Source organism: Natator depressus, chromosome 22, assembly GCF_965152275.1.
Source record: "Natator depressus isolate rNatDep1 chromosome 22, rNatDep2.hap1, whole genome shotgun sequence".
Taxonomy (NCBI): Eukaryota; Metazoa; Chordata; order Testudines; family Cheloniidae; genus Natator; species Natator depressus.
The window spans coordinates 14,532,756-14,554,964 of record NC_134255.1 but is presented as its reverse complement, the minus strand read 5'-3'; the positions used below and the strand labels follow the sequence as shown (position 1 = coordinate 14,554,964).

Below are 22,209 nucleotides of genomic sequence, written 5' to 3'. Positions count from 1 at the left end.
CACTGCAGGTCATCACAGCAGGAACATCAGGCTAGAGTGCCTTCTTCAACTCTGTGGGTGAATTGGGGTGGGTAGGGAGAGGTGATGGGCAACTGGGTGTTTAGGCCCCTCCTATTTCAAGTCAGCTCCAACACAATCCACAAGAATTAGCTGCCTCCTCCCTATCCAATTTAATCCTGACACGTGACCTGACCCCACATCCTGGTCCTAAAGCCAGCAGATCCTTCTTTACAATGGAGACCAGGCAGATGTTCCCATGTTCAGATGAAACAGAGCATCTAGCCTTATGTTTACAGAGCTCGGCCCATCCCTGTGGCATTCAGCCGCCTTATGGAATTAAAAGATCAGTGAAGTGGCTTATACAGAGACTGTGACTCCGGGTGCTCAAAACCCCAACTGTTCCCTACACCCAGCTGCCAAATCCTCCAAGTTTCCCCTACCTTTTGTGCACGAATGGCCCCCATCACCATGTATCTGAGCCCATCACAAGCTTCCACCTCCTCCTAGGCAGCTCTGCACTAGCCAAGAACGGCACACTGAAAAGGCACAGACAGCCTACAATTGAATTCGATATTTAAAATAAATAAATTATATGTTCATATCTAATTTGATAAAAATCTTATTTAAAAAGTCATTTACCTGACTCTGCTGCAGAATTCACCAGCAGACTGCTACAGATAGCTGGCCCTCCAGTACCGTTGTGCTTGGTATGGTATAAATGCCAGACAAAAGGCAGCAGGCCCTGATTTCCAAACTCATTAGTCAAGCGTCTCAGCATTGGTCTTACTCCCACTGCTCTCTGTATCATCACGGAGTGAGTTGTTCATCACTAGGTGTTGTGTAACTGGTGCATTTGCGTTGAGTTCCAGCAACAGGGAAAGGGATCCCTCTCTATACACATGGGGCCTGATACATCTCTGTGCTGATGCAGGGACAGAAGGGAGGTAGTTTGCACCTCCACATTTCAGGGATTGCTGCAGACTAGTGCAGCCCAGGGTAGCCCTACCTTGTGCCTCTGCTGAAATAGGCCCCATGAGGCTTTGTAAGGGTGCACAATTGCTCGGGTGCAGGTCCACCCTGACACGTGCCTGCCATCCATCTGGTGCATTTTAGCACATGCCTTGCTTTGGAGGCTACTGCAGAGCATAAAAGTCCATTGTATCAGAGATAACCCTGGGGTGAAGTGGGAGCTTGCACCTGCCCTGTCACCCCTTTGTCCCTAGCTGAGGGCAACGATGAATTGGGCCCATGGTTGTTGGATCATATTAAAGAAGTTCTGTATTAAAATCACAAATGAGTTTGATTCCCCATAGTTTAAATTCCAGGGTATTACTAATTAAGAGGTCTCTTGGTTTTTGGTACTGTTTCTCTCCCTCTGTGTGTGAAACTTGCAAGCTGCTAATTGTGTTAGTACATTCTAAGACAGAGTCTGTTCTCAAAGCAATTCACAGAGAGAGAGACTCAAAGCAATACTCTTAACAACAGAAACAGCACCCAGAGACTCCTCGCCCTTTTGTTGTATTAACAATTGTGATTAAAATAGAGATAGAGGATGTATGTGGATGGATGCCTGGTGTGGATAATAACTGAATGATCAGGGAGGTGCCAGCCTAAGAATCCAGTGTCCATCGGCTGAAGAAGGCGTCAAGTGGAAATAACCAGAGGACCCCCAGAGGGCAGACTGGAATCCACCCAACAGCCTCAAGAATGGGAGAACCAAAGAACAAGATAACATCTAGCAGCAGGGAGCCGTCAGGAATGTGCCATCTGCTGATTGATTCAGCAACAGCATGATGATGCAATTCCCATAGACTGGCATAGGAAGAAATTCCTATAAAAAGAGACTCTAAAAAGTGAGAACTTTGGGGTCTGATTCTGCAAAGCAACTTCCAGGAGCATCAGATGAGCATCTGACAAGGCCCTGCTCCCTCCTCATGTCCAGGCCACCTGGCCAGTGGCTTGGCATGAGCAACTCTAAGGCTGGTAACTATGATAACAACCTTGCAGAACCTGTGTGTGTGTGTGTGTGTGTGTGTGTGTGTGTGTGTGTGTGTGTGTGTGTGTGTGTGTGTGTGTGTGTGTGTGTGTGTGTGTGTGTGTGTGTGTGTGTGTGTGTGTGTGTGTGAATGTGTGAATAAATATGAGATTGAATGGAATGTTATAGCTATAACTAACTGCTTACTATGATTCTTTCTGTATTCACAATAAATGTGGTATTTTGCCTTTTTCCCTTTAATAAGATCCTGCTGGTTTTTAATTTATTGGTATAACATGGTCTGCGACACAGCTTGGACCAGGGCTCCTATATGGACCAGAGCCACTGCTTAAAACACAGGCACATGGCAAAGCTTGAGTAGAAGCTGAACCATTTGGCCCGCGGGATTTCTGTGGAGACTGATCTAGTAAATGCAGGGGGCTAGGGCACTGATTAGTGTGTCTGTATGTATGAGAAAAGCAGCAAAAAAACAGCAGAGAACTGGGAGAGAGGCACAAAAAGCCAAAGAGACAGCCATAGAAGCACTGGTAGCTTGACCCTGAGATAAAGAGAGAGAGAACTTTTAGGCTAAGTGCTGGCTGGAAAGGGGCTTGGAACTGTGAGCAAAGAAACTGCCTCCTGCTGTTTGATTCCTGCTGTGTTCAGGGAAACTGCATTTTATGTACCTTCATTGTAAATAAACAGCCCTGCACCAAAGAAATACCCAACTCTACCATCAATTTCTCCATCTAGCAGAAACAACTCGCTAGACCCTGAATTTCGGCTAACTATTCGGGTCAAAATGGGTAACAGCGTTTTCCTTTCCCCTCCAGCTCTGCCTCCTCGCTTCACCATAGAGCAGCAGGCCTGCAGGCTGGCATTGGCTAGCAAAGCTTTATCAGCAGCACAATTATACAAACAAAAACATTCTCTGATCTTGTGGTTTATAGCAGCCAGTTTTCATGAAACCCCAAGTTGTCTTAGATCAAAGTGTTACTGAGAACCAGCCTATGGCATAGGAGAAACAAAGCAAAAAACAATTACGCTCACCACTACCGCCAGTCCCTTATCTTATGGAGAAAACAAAGAATCCAGCCACAGGGAAGAGTGGGCCTGCAGCACAAAAAGGGGAGAAAGTCTTTTCTCAGTCTCCACTTCTTCATCAAAAAATAAAAACCCATTAAAAACCCATAATCAAATCCCAGCAGGACAGGTACATGTTTAGCTTGTACATTTCCTCTCTCTTGAGAGAGAGAGAGCTGCACAGCCTTACTCAACACGGGCAGAAGACTCCAAGGATTTCACATCACCTGGGTGGTTTTGGTTTGCAGAACTGGACTGTTTTGATTAAAACCAAACAAGAGGTCAGCAAATTCTGAGACCCCCAAATTAAATAGAAAACCTCATTAGCTTGTCACAATAATTGTCTTTAATTACCTAAAAATGACCTTATGTTAAAAAAATAAACACTCTACAAAATCACTGTCTACATGTCACAGATACACCATGGTGTATACTCCATTGATATACTGGTTCGATTAATTCCTCAGAAGGCTGTGATCAGCTGAGTTGAATTTCATTTCTCAGGAGTCGTCTCTTCCCCCTTGTACACAACGATGTTCTGGTCCGTTTCATACACTTTGACTTTATAAAGAGTCCCTGCAGGCAGGCGCTTCTGGAGGTTTTCCCAGATGTACACTGCCACATTCTCAGTTGTACTGCAGGGGAAACAGGGCTGAAGTTAGACATGAAGCAGTCAAGGCACACACGCATATAATGATGGATGATAGAGAGAGAGGATGGGGAGGTAGTCGATCAACTTAAATTAAATGACACCTGGAGAATTAAGGAACTCTGAACTGGTGCTAGACAATATACATGACACCCATTATTACCCATAAAACAACACAGGCTGGACCCTGGCATCAATTCTAGTTCTACCCACCTGACAACATCAGCAAAGTAAGCCACGTCTTTATCCAGGTTCTTGTGGTCAAGTGGCTCCATGATGGCTTCCTGAGGGCAGAGAGGAAGGACATGAGGGGGGAACAACAGTAACAAAATATGTGGAAATGGAAGAGGTGCTTAATGACTTCTTTGTTTCGGTTTTCACCAAGAAGGCTGATGGTGATTGGACATCTAACATAGTGCAGGCCAGTGAAAATGAGGCAGGATCAGAGGCTAAAATAGGAAAAGAACAAGTTAAAAAATTACTTAGACAAGTTAGATGTTTTCAAGTCACCGAGGCCTGATGAAATGCATCCTAGAAAACTCAAGGAGCTGACTGAGGAGAGATCTGAGCCATTAGTGATTATCTTTGAGAAGTTATGGAAGACAGGAGAGATTCCAAAAGACTGGAAAAGGACAAATATAGTGCCCATCTATAAAAAGGGAAATAAGGACAACCCAGGGAATTACTGACCAGTAAGCTTAACTTCTGTACCCGGAAAGATAATGGAGCAAATAATTAAGCAATCAATTTGCAAACATCTATAAGATAACAATAATCTAGAACAGTCATAATGGATTTGTTAAGAACAAATCATGTCAAACCAACCTGATAGCTTTCTTTGAGAGGGTAACAAGCCTTGTGGATGGGGGGAAGCAGTAGACATGGTATATCTTGACTTTAATAAGGCTTGGGGGGCGGAGAAAACCTGGATTTGTGCTGGAAATGGCCCAACTTGATTATCATACACATTGTAAGGAGAGTGATCACTTTAGATAAGCTATTACCAGCAGGAGAGTGGGGTGGGGGGAGAGAAAACCTTTTGTAGTGGTAAACACCCATTTTTTCATGCTTTGTGTGTATAAAAAGATCTTCTATACTTTCCACAGTATGCATCCGATGAAGTGAGCTGTAGCTCACGAAAGCTTATGCTCAAATAAATTGGTTAGTCTCTAAGGTGCCACAAGTACTCCTTTTCTTTTTGCGAATACAGACTAACATGGCTGTTACTCTGAAACCAGCTTTTGATACTGTCTCGCATGACCTTCTCATAAACAACCTCGGAAAACGCAAGCTAGATGGAGTTACTATAAGGGGGGTGCATAACTGGCTGGAAAACTGTTCCCAGAGAGTAGTTATTAGTGGTTCACAGTCATGCTGGAAGGGTATAATGAGTGGGGTCCTGCAGGGATCAGATCTGGGTCGAGTTCTGTTCAATATCTTCATCAGTGATTTAGATAATGGCATAGAGAGTACACTTATAAAGTTTGCGGACAATACCAAGCTGGGATGGATTGCAAGTGCTTTGGAGGATAGGATTAAAATTCAAAATGATCTGGACAAACTGGAGAAAGGGTCTGAAGTAAACAGGACAATTGAAATTCAATCTGAAATTCAATAAGGACAAATGCAAAGTACTCCACTTAAGAAGGAACAATCTTGCACACATGCAAAATGAGAAATGACTGCCTAGGAAGGAGTACGGCGGAAAGGGATCTGGGGGTCATAGTGGACTACAAGCTAAATATGAGTCAACAGTGTAAAACTGTTGCAAAAAAAGCGAACATCATTCTGGGATGTATTAGCAGGAGTGTTGTAAGCAAGACACGAGAAGTAATTCTTCCACTCTACTCTGCTCTGATTACGCCTCAGCTGGAGTATTGTGTCCAGTTCTGGGCGCCACATTTCAGGAAAGATGTGGACAAATTGGAGAAAGCCCAGAGGAGAGCAACAAAAATGATGAAAAGTCTAGAAAACATGACGTATGAGGAAAGATTGAAAAAATTGGGTTTGTTTAGTCTGGAAAAGTGAAGACTGAGGGGGGACATGATAACAGTTTTCAAGTACATAAAAGGTTGTTACAAGGAGGAGGGAGAAAAATTGTTCTTCTTAACCTCTGAGGATAGGACAAGAAGCAATGGGTTTAAATTGCAGGAAAGGAGGTTTAGGTTGGACGTTAGGAAAAACTTCTTAACTGTCAAGGTAGTTAAGCACTGGAATAAATTGCCCAGGGAGGTTGTGGAATCTCCCTCATTGGAGATTTTTAAAAGCAGATTGAACAAACACCTGTCAGGGATGGTCTAGATAAGACTTAGTCCTGCCTTGAGTTCAGGGGACTGGACTAGATAACCTTTCGAGGTCCCTTCCAGGCCTATGAGTCTATGACACTGGTAGCTACATCAATAGGGCATGTCAAGGGGGCACAATGAATGGCAGATTCTGACCATCCTGCTGGGACTTAGGAAGGGTCCTTCTGTGTCTGTGGAGCAATTGCAGACACACACACTGGGAACTGAAATGTCACTGAGGCCAATGGTGGCCTTTTCCTGAGAGGTCCTAGGTACCCAGAGTTAGTAGGAAGGTACCAGGGAAGCACTATTAGAGGGAGACAGCAACACATTGTGCAGCTGGTGAGAGGAAGTCCAAGACCTTGCACATCACAGGCCAGTGTGGGGGCCAGCAGGGGACATTACACTGCAACAGGGCACTGCGCTGAAGCATTTTTAGCTCATAAACCACTCCCTAATTCTCCACTCCTAACCGTATCTACTCCCCACTTCCCCATGCGCTCACTAGCCCATTGTGCCATTGGTGATTTCCATGTGAGAGCTCCAGGAACAAAGTTTTATTACCTGCATATATTCTTTCAGGTCTGTCAGGTTTATAACCATTCCTGAGGTAGGATCAATCTACAGGGCAAAGAGCGAAAGGAGATTAGGAGCACATCTACTAACCCTCACTACCCAATTGTGTTACCAATCCCACCAAAAGCTTTAGATGGCAAAAACCCAGACCACCTGGTGTCTGCAGTTTCCAAAATGGGCACTCAGGAATCCTGACCCATGAGAAAAATATCTCTCTTTGCCATCAGACACTCTCTGAGCCTCAGCCCTACTTATGTAATGCCATGAAAAACACGGCTTAATAGCTATATATGGAGTATCAACAACTCTCAAGAGACCAGTGAAGTTCATAATGCCGACACCAAGAAGAAAACTCCCCAGCACACATAGTTACTAAGCAGTGCTTGGGCAGAGCCCATCAGCCATACAGAGAAGCAGCCCAGTAGGCAGAAACAAGGATTTAATCAGTTGTTTCACCAACCTGACACACCACTGCTAGCTAGTAAGGGTCAGGGACAAGCCATGAGCACCAGTGGGGCCTAATCACAGTGCATAGCTAATCTGGCTTCCTCCTGAATTAACTGCTGTTCTGTAAGTTGATGGCCACGGTTCCCCTGTCTAGGACTGTCTAAGCAGGAACCTCTGGCTGCCAGAAGCTGGGACTGGATGACCGGGGACGGACCACTCAAAATTGCCCTTTTCCTTTCATTCCCTCTGAAGCATCTGGCATTGGCCACTGTCAGAGGACAAGATACTGGGTGAGATAGATCATTCGTCTGACCCAGTATGGCTGTTCTCATGTTAACTCTGAAAATCAGCAACCACAAATTAAAAGCAATTGTTCTATGGCCCAGATCTCTCTGGAACAAGTTGGCTGAGAGCTAAGTGCAGGACTGTGGCCTCCCACCATTTTGCAGGGGACAGAGTTTAGCCCCGCTTTTGGTCAGGATGGAGGCCATCCAGGTCTGAGAGTGGAAGCTAAGGCTGAGATCCTGCAATGAGCTCTGTGTGGGTGGACCCCCGAAGCCACATGAAGCTCATTGCAAGACTGGCGCTGAAATGTGGCCTCCTGCATGTCCTTGGGAGAGCAGGGTGAGAAGGAGAGCTGCCTTCACTGGACCTATCGCTCACACACACGTGATTACAGAAAATCTTCCTTTTTATAGTTGATGGAACACAGGGTTTTCAAGCAATGCAGGATTTTTAGCAATTCTACAAAGGAAAACACCTAGAGGGTTTGGGTTTTTTTAATGATCTGCAGCATTTGCACATGGAAACCACACTCTGATACCTCCAAGAGGGAAAAAGGAAGGAAATAATGATTGCACCTACCTCTCCACGCACAGTCACTACAACTAGAGGAAGAAAAACACCAAGTCATAAGTGTGATCCAATGTACACGAGAACAAATCATGTTAGCGGCAGATCAGAGAGCGCACACAGCATTAATCAGCCCCAGGAGGTGGGTTAATAACATCAGAAGCGTTACTGTTTAAAACAATATCCTCTGTATAAAGAACGGTAATTGACCCTACAATAATGGTGGTTTTCCAAGATGGACACAAGATTGGATTCTTTAGGTCAGGAGTTTCCACTGGGACTGTGCCTGCATCCCACACTGGAGGATATAAAGGGTGGGACAGGCTCAACCGTTCCACAGCAAAGTCCTACCAAAATGGGCATCTGATCTGGAAGCCTCTATTAAGGAATGGCATCTTGTAAATGTGAGGATTGTAGCCACCCAACAAATGTCAGATACAGGGACACCTGTCAAACAAGCAGCAGAGGCTGCACTGGCAATCTGAAAGACAGAGGTGGTAGAGGGAACAGGGAACACTACCAGAGGACCTATCAGCTCTGCTAATACTCTACAGTGATGTCCCAAGACGGAGAAAACTCTTGGGGAGAAAACATGCATTAGATACGGCAATTTCCTGCAGTATCCTTGAAACACTGGATCGAATTAAGTTTAAGTATCTTTGGAGTCCATTGTATTAAATGCAAATGTTCTGTATGACTGTGGGCCGGGCTTGTACATAACTTTCATGGGGGAGGGGGAGGGGATCTGATGTGAACCCTGGGAAATGTATGAACTTCAAAGGACTATATTGAACAATGTGCCTGACAAGAACAGACTTTTGGGACAGGGTTAAATGGTTTTCCTGGGGAATCTCTAGGGGGAGGTGAATGCAAATTTCCCATTTCTGGTTATGCAAAACCCCAGCCTTTTGAAGTTACGCCTGAGGAGAGGACCATTGTCTGCTGATTATCTGTTCCCAGAATCTCAAGGTCAAAGGCCCAGGTTGTATAAAGGAAAGACTGAGCTACTGAGAGGGTGCTCGTTCTGAGCTAAGGCTCATATGAACTTTTAACCACAGAAAAACCTCACTTTGGGGTTTTAAGGACTGATTCCTACCAGAGCCCTTGTGGGAGCCAGGGTGATCTCTGGTTAGCTTTTTAGCATGCATGCAGGTTCTTTTGTTGTTTTTAATCTGTTTTCGCTGTAATGCTTTTACTTTAAGATTAAATGTGCTTGCTTAGAAGGAGCTGTGTGGTGACTTGTCACTGCTGGCAATTACAGTTGTTCATAACCTCTGGAGTGGAAGGAAAGCACAAACTGGCCTGCTGGCAGGGAACTGTGCAGCCTTGGGAAAAAAATCCAGTCAAGAGGAAGAGAGATATGAGTCCCTATCTGAGAGAGCTGATGGCTGAGGAGCTTGGAGTCTGGAGTGGGTGCCCTTGCTGGACTCCAGAAGGGGAACACAGGTACAGTTGCTCTGAGTTGAGACAGGGCCCTTCAGGAATTTTGCCACTGCAGCGTAGGAAAATTCAATATGGTCCTGGACAGGAGGATGAGGAGCAGATATTGCTTCTAGATGGACCCTTATGGAGCTGACGGAAAGTCAAGATTGTTTCAGGGCTAGCAAATAATTCAATATTGCAGAGACTGTGGACATTGAGGGAGACAGATGCCCAAATCGAAAACCTTCTCCATTTAGCTTTAGGGCATTAAACTAATAACAAAAGAAGGTGAAAAGGGGGAAGAAACGAGTACTCATTTAGCACAAAACTGAGATGTTGAGAAGAAACGAAAGGACCTGAAGAGAAGAAATTCTTTAATTGCCTATATCCCAATGCATTAGAAGCCTGGGTAACCAATGAGGAAATGGAATTTGCTCATTTATGGGCATTAATTTGATCTGGTTGGTATTACTGAAACCTGGGGGGATGAAAAGGAGCATACCTCCTCCAAGGGAGAGGCCACTCTGTCAGGTGTGCCCCATCTCTATATCGGACAGTTCAGTACCAGGGACACTTCTCTAACCCAGTATACCAGTGACTCAAAGCTGGTGGCTTGGATGTCACGACCCATAATCTTTCCAGGAGGGGTCACTCTGGTATTGGGCCCACCAATAAGTCACTCGGCACCATGTATGGTTTAGGTGCCAGGATAGTTAGTGCCAAGTACTGGGTACATGAAAGGTAATCTGTACTAAGATGGAAAGTACCAGGGCATATGATCACAGAGGCACTCAGTGCTGAGGCTCCAGGTACCAAAGCATTCAGTGTGGTGCTGAAGGATCAGTACTGAGGGCAGCGTAGTTGTTGATTTAGAGGGCACTGCATGAACTGACTCAGAAGTCAGTGCCAGGGCACATGAAAGGGCCTTCTTAGGCCTATGGCCCTTGGACGAATGACAAGTCATGTGGCCGATGATCCTTTGATCTCAGTTTGCTAGGTCTCAGGGACAGCAAACTGTGTCTGGGCTTGTCTTTGGAGCACTGCTCCTTTCTGCCCATCAGATGTCAATGCAGATGAAGTAATGGACAAGTGGGGCCTCTGAGTGGATGCATCCTGGGAGCTCAGAGTGGGATTATAGGTCTAACGGAGAGAGACTGACCTGATGGCTGAGCCCTGACTGCAGCTCTCCTCTGCATGTCCATGGAGACTTGCATCGATCTCTCATAAGGAACAGCTTCAGATGCACCTCCCTTGCTCTCTGAGTGCACTCAGAGAAAGAACGACAGACAGAACATCGCTCCAGGACATGTCCTCCTCCCAGAGAGAGCAGACACCAGGATTGCCCATCATTAATGGCCTTAATGCTGGTGCTTTGGCTTCCGCTGTAATGCCAGTTCTCTGTGGGGCAGTTGGGCAGTGGGGGGGGGGGTCTAAGTTAACTAAAACATTATATATTTGCCCATTGGGCATATAAAAGAAAAAATTACACTAATTACACTAACTTTATTATCTAATTATTATATGCAAGGCTAAGGAAAATCACACAGTACACAGAGTAAGCAGGCATTGCAGGGGTACTGCCTCACTGTCAAGGGCAGTCAGATGAAACTGAGGGACACCTGGGCCGCTCTGTCCTTTATGCCCTCAGATGGGAGGTGTCAGGGCACCTAGGGGGCAGGCATGGCCCTGACAGAAACGTCTGACCAAAAGGATCCAGTCTTGCATGCATGGGGCCCATGCACACTAAGAATGGAATCCATGTGGACAATCTCTTGAAGAAGGTTTGTTTTTTTGGAAAAAATTTGTTTGCCAAGTGGAAACTGCCATTAAGATTTACTATCATCTTGAGTATAAGCAGATTTGGTTTATTTAGTAGCATTTTAAAATAAGATTTACTCTTTATTTAATGGCCTAAAAGTCAGATTTGTGGTTTGGACCGTTTCCTGTTGATGATCACTCTTATTTCTCTTTGCAGCCTCTGCCATCAAAAACACAAATGGGCCAGATTCTGCTGTCAGTTACATAAGTGTTCACGGTAGCATGGCTAAGAGCAGATCCTGTCCAAATGTCTCTCTCACACAACCATGTGAACTAATTCTCTCTGAGGCTGGATGAATAAGTATTAGCACTTAGGTCAGTCAGCCCCCTCACCTTTATAGTTGTGTCCATGTCCATTTGGATTGTTGCATTTCCCAAAGAGTTTCAGGTTTTCTTCATCACTCAGTGACTTACTGTAAAAAAATAAAAAATTGCATTTGAGGGCCAATTACAAACATTTAGGTTTTCATTTCAACTGGGACTGGTTTTTAGCTCCCCACAATCTTCTTAATAGATACAGCAAAAGAAACATCTCATTCACAGACTCTGCCTATTCAGATTCTGCACCCACTGTCTGAGTTAGTCCAGGCCCTGTGTATGAAAGATTTGCTCTCCACTCACCTTTTAGTTTGTGGTCTCATTGGCCAAGACAGTACTCTTAGCCTATCCTTGTCTATAACACACCCTGAAAAGGGGGTGGTGAATCCTTAAACATTTTATGTAATTTGTTTTTTAAAAGTTTATAAATTACTGTGTGTACTAGTAATCCAACGTAAAAATAATGAACTCTAGTCACTGTCTCTTTTTCAAACAGATGGATTAGACTGGGGAGGTACTATTAATTTTTTTTTTACTCTATTATAATGAACATTCATCCAGGTATTGTATTTCTCACTGACTCTGTACAGCATTACTGGCTAAAGAAATGGCATTGGAGAGTTGAAGGAGCCCAGTCAGGAGATTTGAGGTCTATTAGTTTGGATGCTGCTGATAGTTTCATTGTAGCCTCCTGACTTCTCAGTACTGTGTACTGTTGCCAAGTATCCACTCCTACTGTGAAAAGTGTATCAATTAGAGTTTGAAACACCACATGACTTCCAGCTGTTTATAAAAGGGATCAGATGCCTGGCAGAACCACCTAGTTTCTGAACACAAACATTGCAGGCTGTAGTATCCAGGATGATGGAGATATTTAAGAGACCAGTGGGACCATCACTAAGTTTACGGTCATCCCTTCTGACTTTCACATTGTACCAACAACTCTCCCAGAGGATGCGAAGTCTAGGGATGGACAGGTGGTGATCAGTGTAGGCCAGGCAGAAGGACATATCTGAAACATGTGACTCACATCTTGCTTGAAAACAGAAGACACCACTTACCATCAAGTCCCCTTTGCTTCAGGAAAAGCAGGAGATGAAGCATCTTAGATAATGGCTGGGGAAATAAGTGATTTGACCTTAAGTGTGTAAAGTACAATCTATCAAAGTCCATAGCTGCCCACTGAACAAAGAAGTTAGATTTTTGGTCTCACGGACAGAGGTTGAAAACTGCCTTTGCTGCTGCTATTCTCATCTACCAGCCATGAAAAACCTCATGCTTCTCAGAGTGAAATAGACAAGATTCTGGTCAGAATCAGGTTTGCCTGCATCAGTCTTGAAACTAACCAGTGTCTTGTCCCAATTGCACTCTGCTGTTGTTTAAAAATGCTCCTGTTTAGGAGGGCAGGCTGTGGAAAGAAAGGGGAGTCACTCCTTTTTCTCTCCCCCCACTCTCCACTCCCAGAGCCTCCATGAGCAGGAGAATTTTCTGTGCTCTGACCAGCTTCACTGCTACCATTCCCAAGGTATTGAATGGTACTGAATCTGAACTGACTTGCATCAACTTCACTTTTGCTGGCGGAGGGGTGGTGTGGTGGGCACAAGCGCACATAAAGTATTATCCAGGCAAGTGGTACGGGGGAGAAGAGAACCAAAACATGAGGTGAGAAAGCTGCACTCAAGACAGCAAGGGGGAAGGAGAGGCAGGAGGAAGCCCCCAAAAGGGGGAAGAAGAAATGTGCAGGATGATGAGAGAGGGAGTGAGGAAAACAGATGGATTACAGTATTTTCCTTCCCTTCATCTATCCTTTGTCACCTCTAGCAATAACAATGACCAGACTGTAAGCTCTTTGGGGCAGGGACTGGACTGTTTTACTAGGTGTACGTACTGTGTCTAGCACAACAGGGCCCCAATCTTTGAGGCCTCTAGGTGCTACTGTAATAAAAATAAAAACACATGGGCTGTTGAAAAGGGAGCGACCCCACCTTCCCAGCAGCCGGGGGTCCATTTTCTCTGTCTCCCTCTTGTAGGGTGTGAGCTCTTAGACAGGGGGACCGTCTGGACTCTGGATCCGGTGCACCGCTGGGCTGCTGGGCACCTTGCCGAGGCGGAGAGCAACCGGCTCTCCTGTCCAAATGGGACAGGAACTGAGGAGCCCGAGTAAGAACCAGGGACAGCTCCCCCATGATGACAAACTCCTCCCGCCCCAAGACACAGGGGGTTTCTGACGGGGGCACTGACCCCTGAGCCCATGGCGGGAGCGGGGTCTCCCCTTGCCTCTCCTCTCAGCCTGTTGTCCCAGCCGTCCTCGCTGGGAGCTTGGCGATGGCTGAACCCCTCCAACCAAGCGCGATGGGGGCACCCTGGGGCCCCCCGACCAAGCGCGATGGGGGTGGGGGCCCGGCCCCCGATCGCAGGGCCCCTCACCTGTGCAGCCGGTGGCAGGCGCTGAAGCTGAGGCAGCGGGAGACCCGCGCGGTGCGGGCCCGGGGCCCGGCGGGGGGCGGCGGCATCGCAGCGGCGGGGCCGGGGAGCGGGGGACCGGCCAGCTCGGCGCCTGCGCGGGGAGGGCGGACAGGGCCCACATCCGGGCATCCCTGGGCACCCTCCTCCTTCCGCCGCGGGCCTGGTAGTGTCCCTGCGCCACAGGGGAGGTGGGGGCTCCGGCCCTGCTCCTCGGGGGCCCCCCCGCCTCGAACCCCGCCCCCCGTTCCTCGGGGCCCCCCCCGCCTCGAACGCCGCCCCCTCTCCTCGGGGACCCCCTCCCGCCTCGAACCCCGCTCCTCGGGGACCCCCCCCGCCTCGAACCCCGCCCCCTCTCCTCGGGGACCCCCCCCCGCCTCGAACTCCGCCCCCTGCTCCTCGGGGACCCCCCCCGCCTCGAACCCCGCCCCCTCTCCTCGGGGACCCCCCGCCTCGAACCCCGACCCCCGCTCCTCGGGGACCCCCTGCCTCGAGCCCCGGCCCCTGCTCCTTGGGGACCCCCCCGCCTCGAGCCCCGGCCCCTGCTCCTTGGGGACCCCCCCGCCTCGAACCCCGGCCCCTGCTCCTTGGGGACCCCCCCCCGCCTCGAACCCCGCTCTCTGCTCCTCGGGGACCCCCTGCCTCGAACCCCGGCCCCCCTGCTCCTTGGGGACCCCCCCCCGCCTCGAACCCCGGCCCCTGCTCCTCGGGGCCCCCCCGCCTCGAACCCCGCCCCCTCTCCTCGGGGACCCCCCCCCGCCTCGAACCCCGGCCCCTGCTCCTCGGGGACCCCCCGCCTCGAACCCCGGCCCCCGCTCCTCGGGGACCCCCTGCCTCGAACCCCGGCCCCTGCTCCTTGGGGACCCCCCCCGCCTCGAACCCCGCTCCTCGGGCCCCCCCCCGCCTCAAACCCTGCTCTCTGCTCCTCGGGGACCCCCCCCGCCTCGAACACCGCCCCCTCTCCTCGGGCACCCCCCCGCCTCCACCCCCTGCTCCTCGGGGGCTCCCCCTGCCTCGAACCCCGCCCCCGCTCCTCGGGGACACCCCCCCCACCTCTGGCCCTGCCCCCTGCTCCTTCTGCACCCTGGTGACCCCCCTCCAGGCCTACCCCCTCTTTAGCCCCTGCCTCATCACATGAGACACCCCCTTCGCCTCCCTCCCCTGTACTTAAGTGACCCTGTCCTCACCCCAGGGACTCCCATCCCTACCCCTGTCTCCCCCTCAGGGATCCCCCTCCCCACCCCATTACCTATGCCTCAGTGCGCCCTGTTTCCCTTCCCAGTGCCCCAGGGGCATGAGTTCCTGCCACACACCAGGCCTTGAGAGAGACTTGTCACCTTCAAACATGGATTAAAAGAAACCTTTATGTCCTCTACCTTCCCCACTCCCCTGCCTCGGCCAACCCCTACCCCCACCCCCCCGCCAATATCTGGGTGGGTCTTTCCCATCACAGGGTCCTATTTGTAAAGATTTCTCTTCCCCCTTGGTCCTGTGTGAAAGACCCACACAAATAACCAGGCCTGCCGACGTGGGGGGCAAAGAGGGCAATTGCCCAGAGGCCTGGGCAATTTAAAAGGGCTCAGGGCTCCCAGCACCGCTGCTGCGCCCTGACGGGCCACAGGGCTCCTCGGCACAGGCGGTCAGTCCCGGAAGTGACGGATTTGTCACTTCTGCCCCAGGCCCTGCACCCCCCTAGGGACGGCCCTGGGGCCCAGAATTGCTGTCAGCGGGCCTGCAAACAACAGGAGAAACTACCTGCAGCACGGGCACATGCACAAAGTAACACACTGAAAACAAAAAGAAAAGGAGTACTTGTGGCACCTTAGAGACGAACCAATTTATTTGAGCACAAGCTGGTTAGTCTCTAAGGTGCCACAAGTACTCCTTTTCTTTTTGCGAATACAGACTAACACGGCTGTTACTCTGAAACACTGAAAACAGAGGGGAATATATTTTTCCTCTGATCTCTCTGAGTTACAGGAGCCTGAGGCGGGACCTGTAATAACAGCAAGCCAAAATGTTCAAACAAAGCATGATTTTCAGGTTTTCCAGCAGGGCTGTTATCCAGTGTGCACCCACACACCCATACCTTTCTAAAGCTACTACAGTAGCATCTCGGAGTTACGGACACCTCAGCAACAGAGGTTGTTTGTAACTCTGACATTTTCATAACTCTGAATAAAACGTTATGGTTCTTTCAAAAGTTTACAGCTGAACGTTGACTTAATACAGCTTGAAACTGTACTATGCAGAAGAAAAATGCTGCTTCTAACCATCTTAATTTAAATGAAACAAGCACAGAAACAGTTTCCTTACCTTGTCAAATCCTTTTTAAAACTTTTCCTTTTTTTTTTTTTAGTAGTTTACATTTAACACAGTTCTGTACTGTGTTTGCTTTTTGTTTTTTGTTTGTTTTTGTCTCTGCTGCTGCCTGATTGCATACTTCCAGTTCCACATAAGGTGTGTGGTTGGCTGGTCAGTTTGTAACTCTGGTGTTTGCAGCTCTGAGGTCCTACTGTATCTTGTTCTCCAGAATCTCACTTTAAAAAAAAGAAGAAGAAGAAGAAGAAAGCGAACTCCCTCGCTGTTACGGTTACAAAAAAAAAGTGAAAAGAACGGGGAGTACTTGTGGTACCTTACAGATGAACAAATTTATTTGGGCATAAATTTGTTTGTCTCTAAGGTGCCACAAGTACTCCCCGTTCTTTTTGCTGATACAGATTAACACGGCTACCACTCTGAAAAAACAGTGAGTATTTTCAAGCCTCGCCAAGAGGGAGCCAAGTGGCATACATAATTAATTTTGAATCTCTCTCCATTGTGAAGTCTCACTTTGGCAGCTCCAATGGGCACTGCGTAGGAAAATACAAATGTTTTCCCCCAAATGTGCCCCCTGCTGTTGTCACTAATCCCAGAGCTTCCAGGATCATCCCCTCCCCAACTCCACCCCCGGCTGCTCTGTCTCATGCCCTCCCCCTCCCCCGAGGTGCAAAGTGATGTTGCAACACAAACTTGATCATGGAAGGAGATAGGACCTGTAAGACACAGAGTATGGTGGACACTGGAGAAGAGGACTCTTGGATGCGCTCAAGCATGGGTTAAAAAAAAAAAAGACATCCAACATACACCCTTGTCAATTGTTCATTTCATGTTTGCAACATGCCCTAAGAGGGAAGCAACAATAGAAGAACTAACACTATCTGCAACCCTCAGTCTTCTGGGGAGGGACTGGGAAGAACTATTATTTATTATTTGTGTTATGGTAGCACCTAGGAGCCCCACTCGTGGTCCAGGATCCCATTGTGTTAAACACAGAACAAAAAGATGCCCCCTGCCTCAAAGAACATAAGAATATAAGAGTTCCAGACTGAGTAAGACCATGGTCCACCTTGCCCAGCATCCTCTCTCTGACAGTGGCCCATTCAGAGGAGAGTGCATAGAACAAGGCAGTTATGGAGTCCACTCGTGGCTTCTGGTCAAAGGTTTGTGTAGACAAGCCCGCACAGAGTGCAGGCACTTTCATTCCTCCCACCCTATGGGCTTTGTTATGGTTTTCATCCCAGTGTGCACTATTAAAGCCCCTTTTGTGTGGAGAAATACTTTGACCAGGAGACTTCTTTATGCATTTTTCCTTTTAGCAATTACAGCTACAGTTAGGGATGATAGCCATTCTGGAGTCGAGATGTCAGGGAAAAGGATTACACCTCCATGCCAGCTCCTTATCCCATGCCCTTGACGCAGCTCATGATAATGGAGTGGTGGCTGTTAACACAGTGAATGTCTTGTCAGCATATCATATCAATACCTGCACAGCCTCCTTTGGGTTCACACCAGGAACTAGACCTTTCCATTTGCAGCCTCTCTGAAGTTCCAGATGAGCCTAAAGCATCCATCTGTCATGGCAAATGCACTGTCAGTGTATTTACACATGCCACAGCCCATTGCTGGGTTAGATCCAAGCAGAAATGTGCCTCATTACAGTCAACCCGGCTGCTGGCCCAGCAGTGCAATTGATTGGTTCCCCTCTCTGTCCCATTACCTTGGTTCTCTGGCTCCCACAAACACATTGTCCTGTGGGTTGTCCACATGATGGGCTGCTGGTATTTATTTAATGGGTAGCCCCAAGAACCCTTCTGTTCAGTTCTGCTTTTCCTCTTCCCGCAGACTGCCTGACTTCAGTAATGCAGAACTCGACTCCAGCTCTGAAGCCGACATCCCCTGTGAGAATTGCTGCTTTCTTCAGGATAGATATGTTTAGTGCCTCCCACAGACTGGCCTGGTAACTAGCTCTCTATGTTGTATGGCTTAGACGTTCAATGCAAACTGCAAGAGAGATCTGTGTTCTCAGCCATTGACTGGTGATTGGTAGCTGGGAGGGGAATGCCGCGCTGGCTCTACCTGGCATTAGCTAAGATGTTTGGCTGGGGTGGGGTAATGAGCTGCACTCAGCTTTGCAGAACGGACATGCTAGTGATGGAGCTGGATGCTTCTGAGTTCATCCTTACCTTTGCTACTTACATGACAGGAGACGTTTGTGGGCCCGTTACTCTGCAGCTAATGTGGTTGGAGACAAAACGGCATTGCCATGACTTTGACTTCCCCAGTCAACGATGCTGGACCGTGTACAGCTCTCTCAAATCCAAGCCAATCCCAGCAGTGTGAGACCCCGGCACAAGGCTGAGAGAGCCCCTCACTCCTCTCCCCTGCAGCATTGGCAGCTCCACATCAGGAGTGTCCCAGACTAGGTCTCTGAATCAGCATTTTCCTCCCCCAAAGCCAGTTCAAGTGAAGCCTGCAGCGCTGCTTACGGCTGGGGCCCCTTTCTAATGTCTTTTTCAGGGCAGCTGACTAGATGCACTGAAAAGCCACCTGGATTTATGCTGGGCTCCTTTGGGTCCTGCCCCAGGGCTTAAGTCACTGTGGCAGCAAGAGAGAGGTGGCAGACTGCTGCTGCTGTTCTCCTCCGGACTTCCTGGTTCCTCTTCCTGCAGTCTCTCCTTCTCCACATCTCTCCATTCTGTAGTGATGTTAGCGTTTTCTCTCTAACACTCACTGCCTTTAGCTGCTAGGCGTCTCACTGCCATTTGAAATACAGCATGGCTAAACCCGACAGTGGCTCTCATCCTTTCCAGACCACTGTACCCCTTTCCGGAGTCTGATTGGTCTTGCGTACCCCCAAGTTTCACCTGCTTAAAAATTACTTGCTTACAAAATCAGACATAAAAATGCAGATGTGTCACAGCATGCTGTTACTGACAAATTGCGGACTTTCTCATTTTTACCATATAATTATAAAATCAATTAATTGGAATATAAATATTGTACTTACATTTCAGGGTATGGTATATAAAGCAGAATAAACAAGTCATTGTCTGTATGAAATTTTAGTTTCTACTGACTGCGCTGGTGCTTTTTATGTAGCCTGTTGAAAAATAGGCAAATATCTAGATGAATTGATGCAGCCCTTGGAAGACCTCTGAGTTTTGGGCCCCACACTACAAGAAGGATGTGGAAAAATTGGAAAGAGTCCAGCGGAGGGCAACAAAAATGATTAGGGGACTGGAACACATGACTTATGAGGAGAGGCTGAGGGAACTGGGATTGTTTAGTCTGCGGAAGAGAAGAATGAGGGGGGATTTGATAGCTGCTTTCAACTACCTGAAAGGGGGTTCCAAAGAGGATGGATCTAGACTGTTCTCAGTGGCAGCTGATGACAGAACAAGGAGTAATGGTCTCAAGTTGCAGTGGAGGAGACTTAGGTTGGATATTAGGAAAAACTTTTGCACTAGGAGGGTGGTGAAACACTGGAATGCGTCACCTAGGGAGGTGGTGGAATCTCCTTCCTTAGATATTTTTAAAGTCAGGCTTGACAAAGCCCTGGCTGGGATGATTTAGTTGGGGATTGGTCCTGCTCTGAGCAGGGGGTTGGACTAGATGACCTCCTGAGGTCCCGTCCAACCCTGATATTCTATGATTCTATGATACCCCTGGTTGAGAACCACTGCTGTAGGAATCAACCCTGCTATCCAGGCCTGTAACCTGGGGCTCATTGGTGGTTGCTCCTCTTCCCTTTCCTCAGACATGCAGGGCACATCCAGATCTTACTGCTTCTTAATCAACAGTATCTCTAACATACTCCTCCAGCCTCTCATCATCTCCTCTCTGGCCTCCCTGACATTCAGAGCTCCCCCTTGCAGTCCATACAAAACACAGCTGCTAAGATCGGTGAGAGTGCTGTCACTTTGATCACTTCACCCATCCTTTGAATCCCTCCATCTTCCCCCCTTCATCTCATCCTAGTCAGTCTTCTGGCCCATCCCCTTCAGGGCCCATTGTGATTCTGCCCCCATCTACTAATGTCTCTCTTTTATTGCATCATACAGTCCTGTGCCAGCCTGTCATGCCATCTCTCTACTTCTCCCACAAGCCTTCTAGGATGCCACTTGTGCATGGAACACCCTATCTGTGCTTGGCTATGAGGCCACTTCCCTCTCTGCTGTCATATCCCTCTACAAGAGCCACTTTTTCAGGAACTAGCTATGTCATCTGCTTCTCTATTACATCTCCCAGGGGCACTGCTCATCTAAGCAGAGGGCAGCATCTAGTGTTGGCAGGGAAGGAGTGTGGTGTAAGGATATTTCATATGAAACTGGAGACTGGCCTTGGAGGAAAACAAGGGGGATGAACTGTGGGGGAAGAAAAATCTAGTGTGGTGGTAGTTTTGAGCTTGTATGCTATACCTTTCTCCCCGTGCCTGTGTGTTTCTTGTCTTTCAGACTGAGCACTCCTCAGCACAGGGATAGTGTCTTCCTCTGGGTTTGGAAAATGCGGCACACACTGTGGGCACTATATTAGTAAATTCATGGCAGCCTCACATGGTCTGAGGTCAGAATCTTGGACAAGTGAATGAGCCAGTGAATGGCCGCAGCGTAGAACAGGGTATTTGGCATGGGCAGCAGACAGTAGTATCTCTGTGGTTTCCCTGTACACAGCCAGGTGACGCTGCAGGTCAGTGGTAGTGTGAACTTGCGCTGCTGCTGGGGAGAGCAGGGCTCAGACACTGTTAGCTGGAGGCAACAGCTAACAGTTAGCAACAGTCAGGAAGCGGAGCCTGGCACAGTGTAGTGCACCACCTACTGTCCAACCATCTGTAGTGCCGGAGAACTAGCTGAGACATAGTGTCTCCACGAAGGGAGCAGTCTAAGGATTTGCAGGAGCTAGTAAACAAGATTGTGTAGGTTGATCTGGCCTGCAACCCAGGCAGCCAACAAAACTAGCTGCTCAAAAGGCAGAGAAATATGCCTCTCTGACCGAAACCTTGAGAGCTAAGGGCTACCAGGTTCAGACACACACACTGATTGTCAGAGCCTTGGGCGCATGGGACCCCAGTAACAAGCGAGTGCTGAGAGGATGCAGAATTGGTCAATGCTACACTTGGCTGATGCCGCAACTCATGGTGTCGGATGCCATCAGGTGGTCGAGGGACATCTACATAGAACACATCACCGGACATTGGCAATACCAGGAGGGATGAGCTGGAGTGCCGATGAGAAGTGCAGTCAGGAAAGTAACTGAAATACTTTCCTCATGGATTGAATTTTCAAAATGGACAACCTACTTAATTTTCAATTACTGAGGGACAATCTCCATTCATTGTTATATTTTGCTTTCCACAACCCAACCTCTGTATAACTTTTTATGAGTCATGTACCCGAGTATTCAGATTCTAACATCTAAACTGTATTGTTAAATCTATTCACCTAAATGTGGGTTAGTGCTGATTACGTACTCTATGTATCATATGACTTTAAAAACAAACTTTGTATTTGTGGATAATCTAAGCACTATACCCAGATGTACAGACACTCTTTTCTCAACCTATGTATTATATACATTTAAATCACCTGCCTTCTGCTCTAGGGGATAGGTTTTATCCCTGTGAAAAGCTTGACTTTCACTGTATATTGAACCAGACTTTGTTACAACTATGGGTCTGGATCCAATTTCCTCTGTATGACCTACCAGCCTACGTGCCTGTAACGTGTGCACCTGATACTTGAAAAGAGGAAGATGAGAGATGGGAAAATTCCTAATATCTCATCCAGCTGTCCCACTAGCTGCCCTTTGCCAGTGTTTTATCCACTCTCATTTCTCAGCCACTAGGGCTTTGCACCAGGAAAAGCTCCCAAGGGAAATAGTTACAGGACTCAGTTTTCCTTTGCTTTATTTCATCTATTGCTCCTACTTATCCCCCCATGTATCTCTGGTCTGATCTAATTCCTCTCCCTCCCTCCCTTCTAAGAGCAGTAGAAGATTATGTC

The 22,209-nt window shown here is 47.9% G+C and overlaps 1 protein-coding gene across 1 annotated transcript; it reads right to left on the bottom strand.

The window, feature by feature from the left end:
• Positions 1-2,090: 2,090 nt before the first annotated feature.
• On the bottom strand, positions 2,091-13,954 carry PTS (6-pyruvoyltetrahydropterin synthase). Its single transcript, XM_074936730.1, has 6 exons — positions 13,853-13,954; positions 11,441-11,520; positions 7,880-7,902; positions 6,557-6,613; positions 3,921-3,991; positions 2,091-3,693 (listed from the first exon to the last, which is right to left on the bottom strand). Exons 1-6 carry the CDS (start codon positions 13,936-13,938, stop codon positions 3,552-3,554), a joined length of 459 nt encoding a protein of 152 aa, XP_074792831.1. The 5' UTR covers positions 13,939-13,954; the 3' UTR covers positions 2,091-3,551.
• Between the last annotated feature and the right edge of the window lie 8,255 nt (positions 13,955-22,209).

Coding starts and splice junctions, on each gene's coding strand:
- PTS (XM_074936730.1), bottom strand. CDS start 13,938: ATGCCGCCGCCCCCCGCCGGGCCCCGGGCCCGCACCGCGCGGGTCTCC. Junction 6,614..7,879: donor TAGTGACTGTGCGTGGAGAG/GTAGGTGCAATC, acceptor TTTGCCCTGTAG/ATTGATCCTACCTCAGGAAT. Junction 3,694..3,920: donor TACTTTGCTGATGTTGTCAG/GTGGGTAGAACT, acceptor TTTCCCCTGCAG/TACAACTGAGAATGTGGCAG.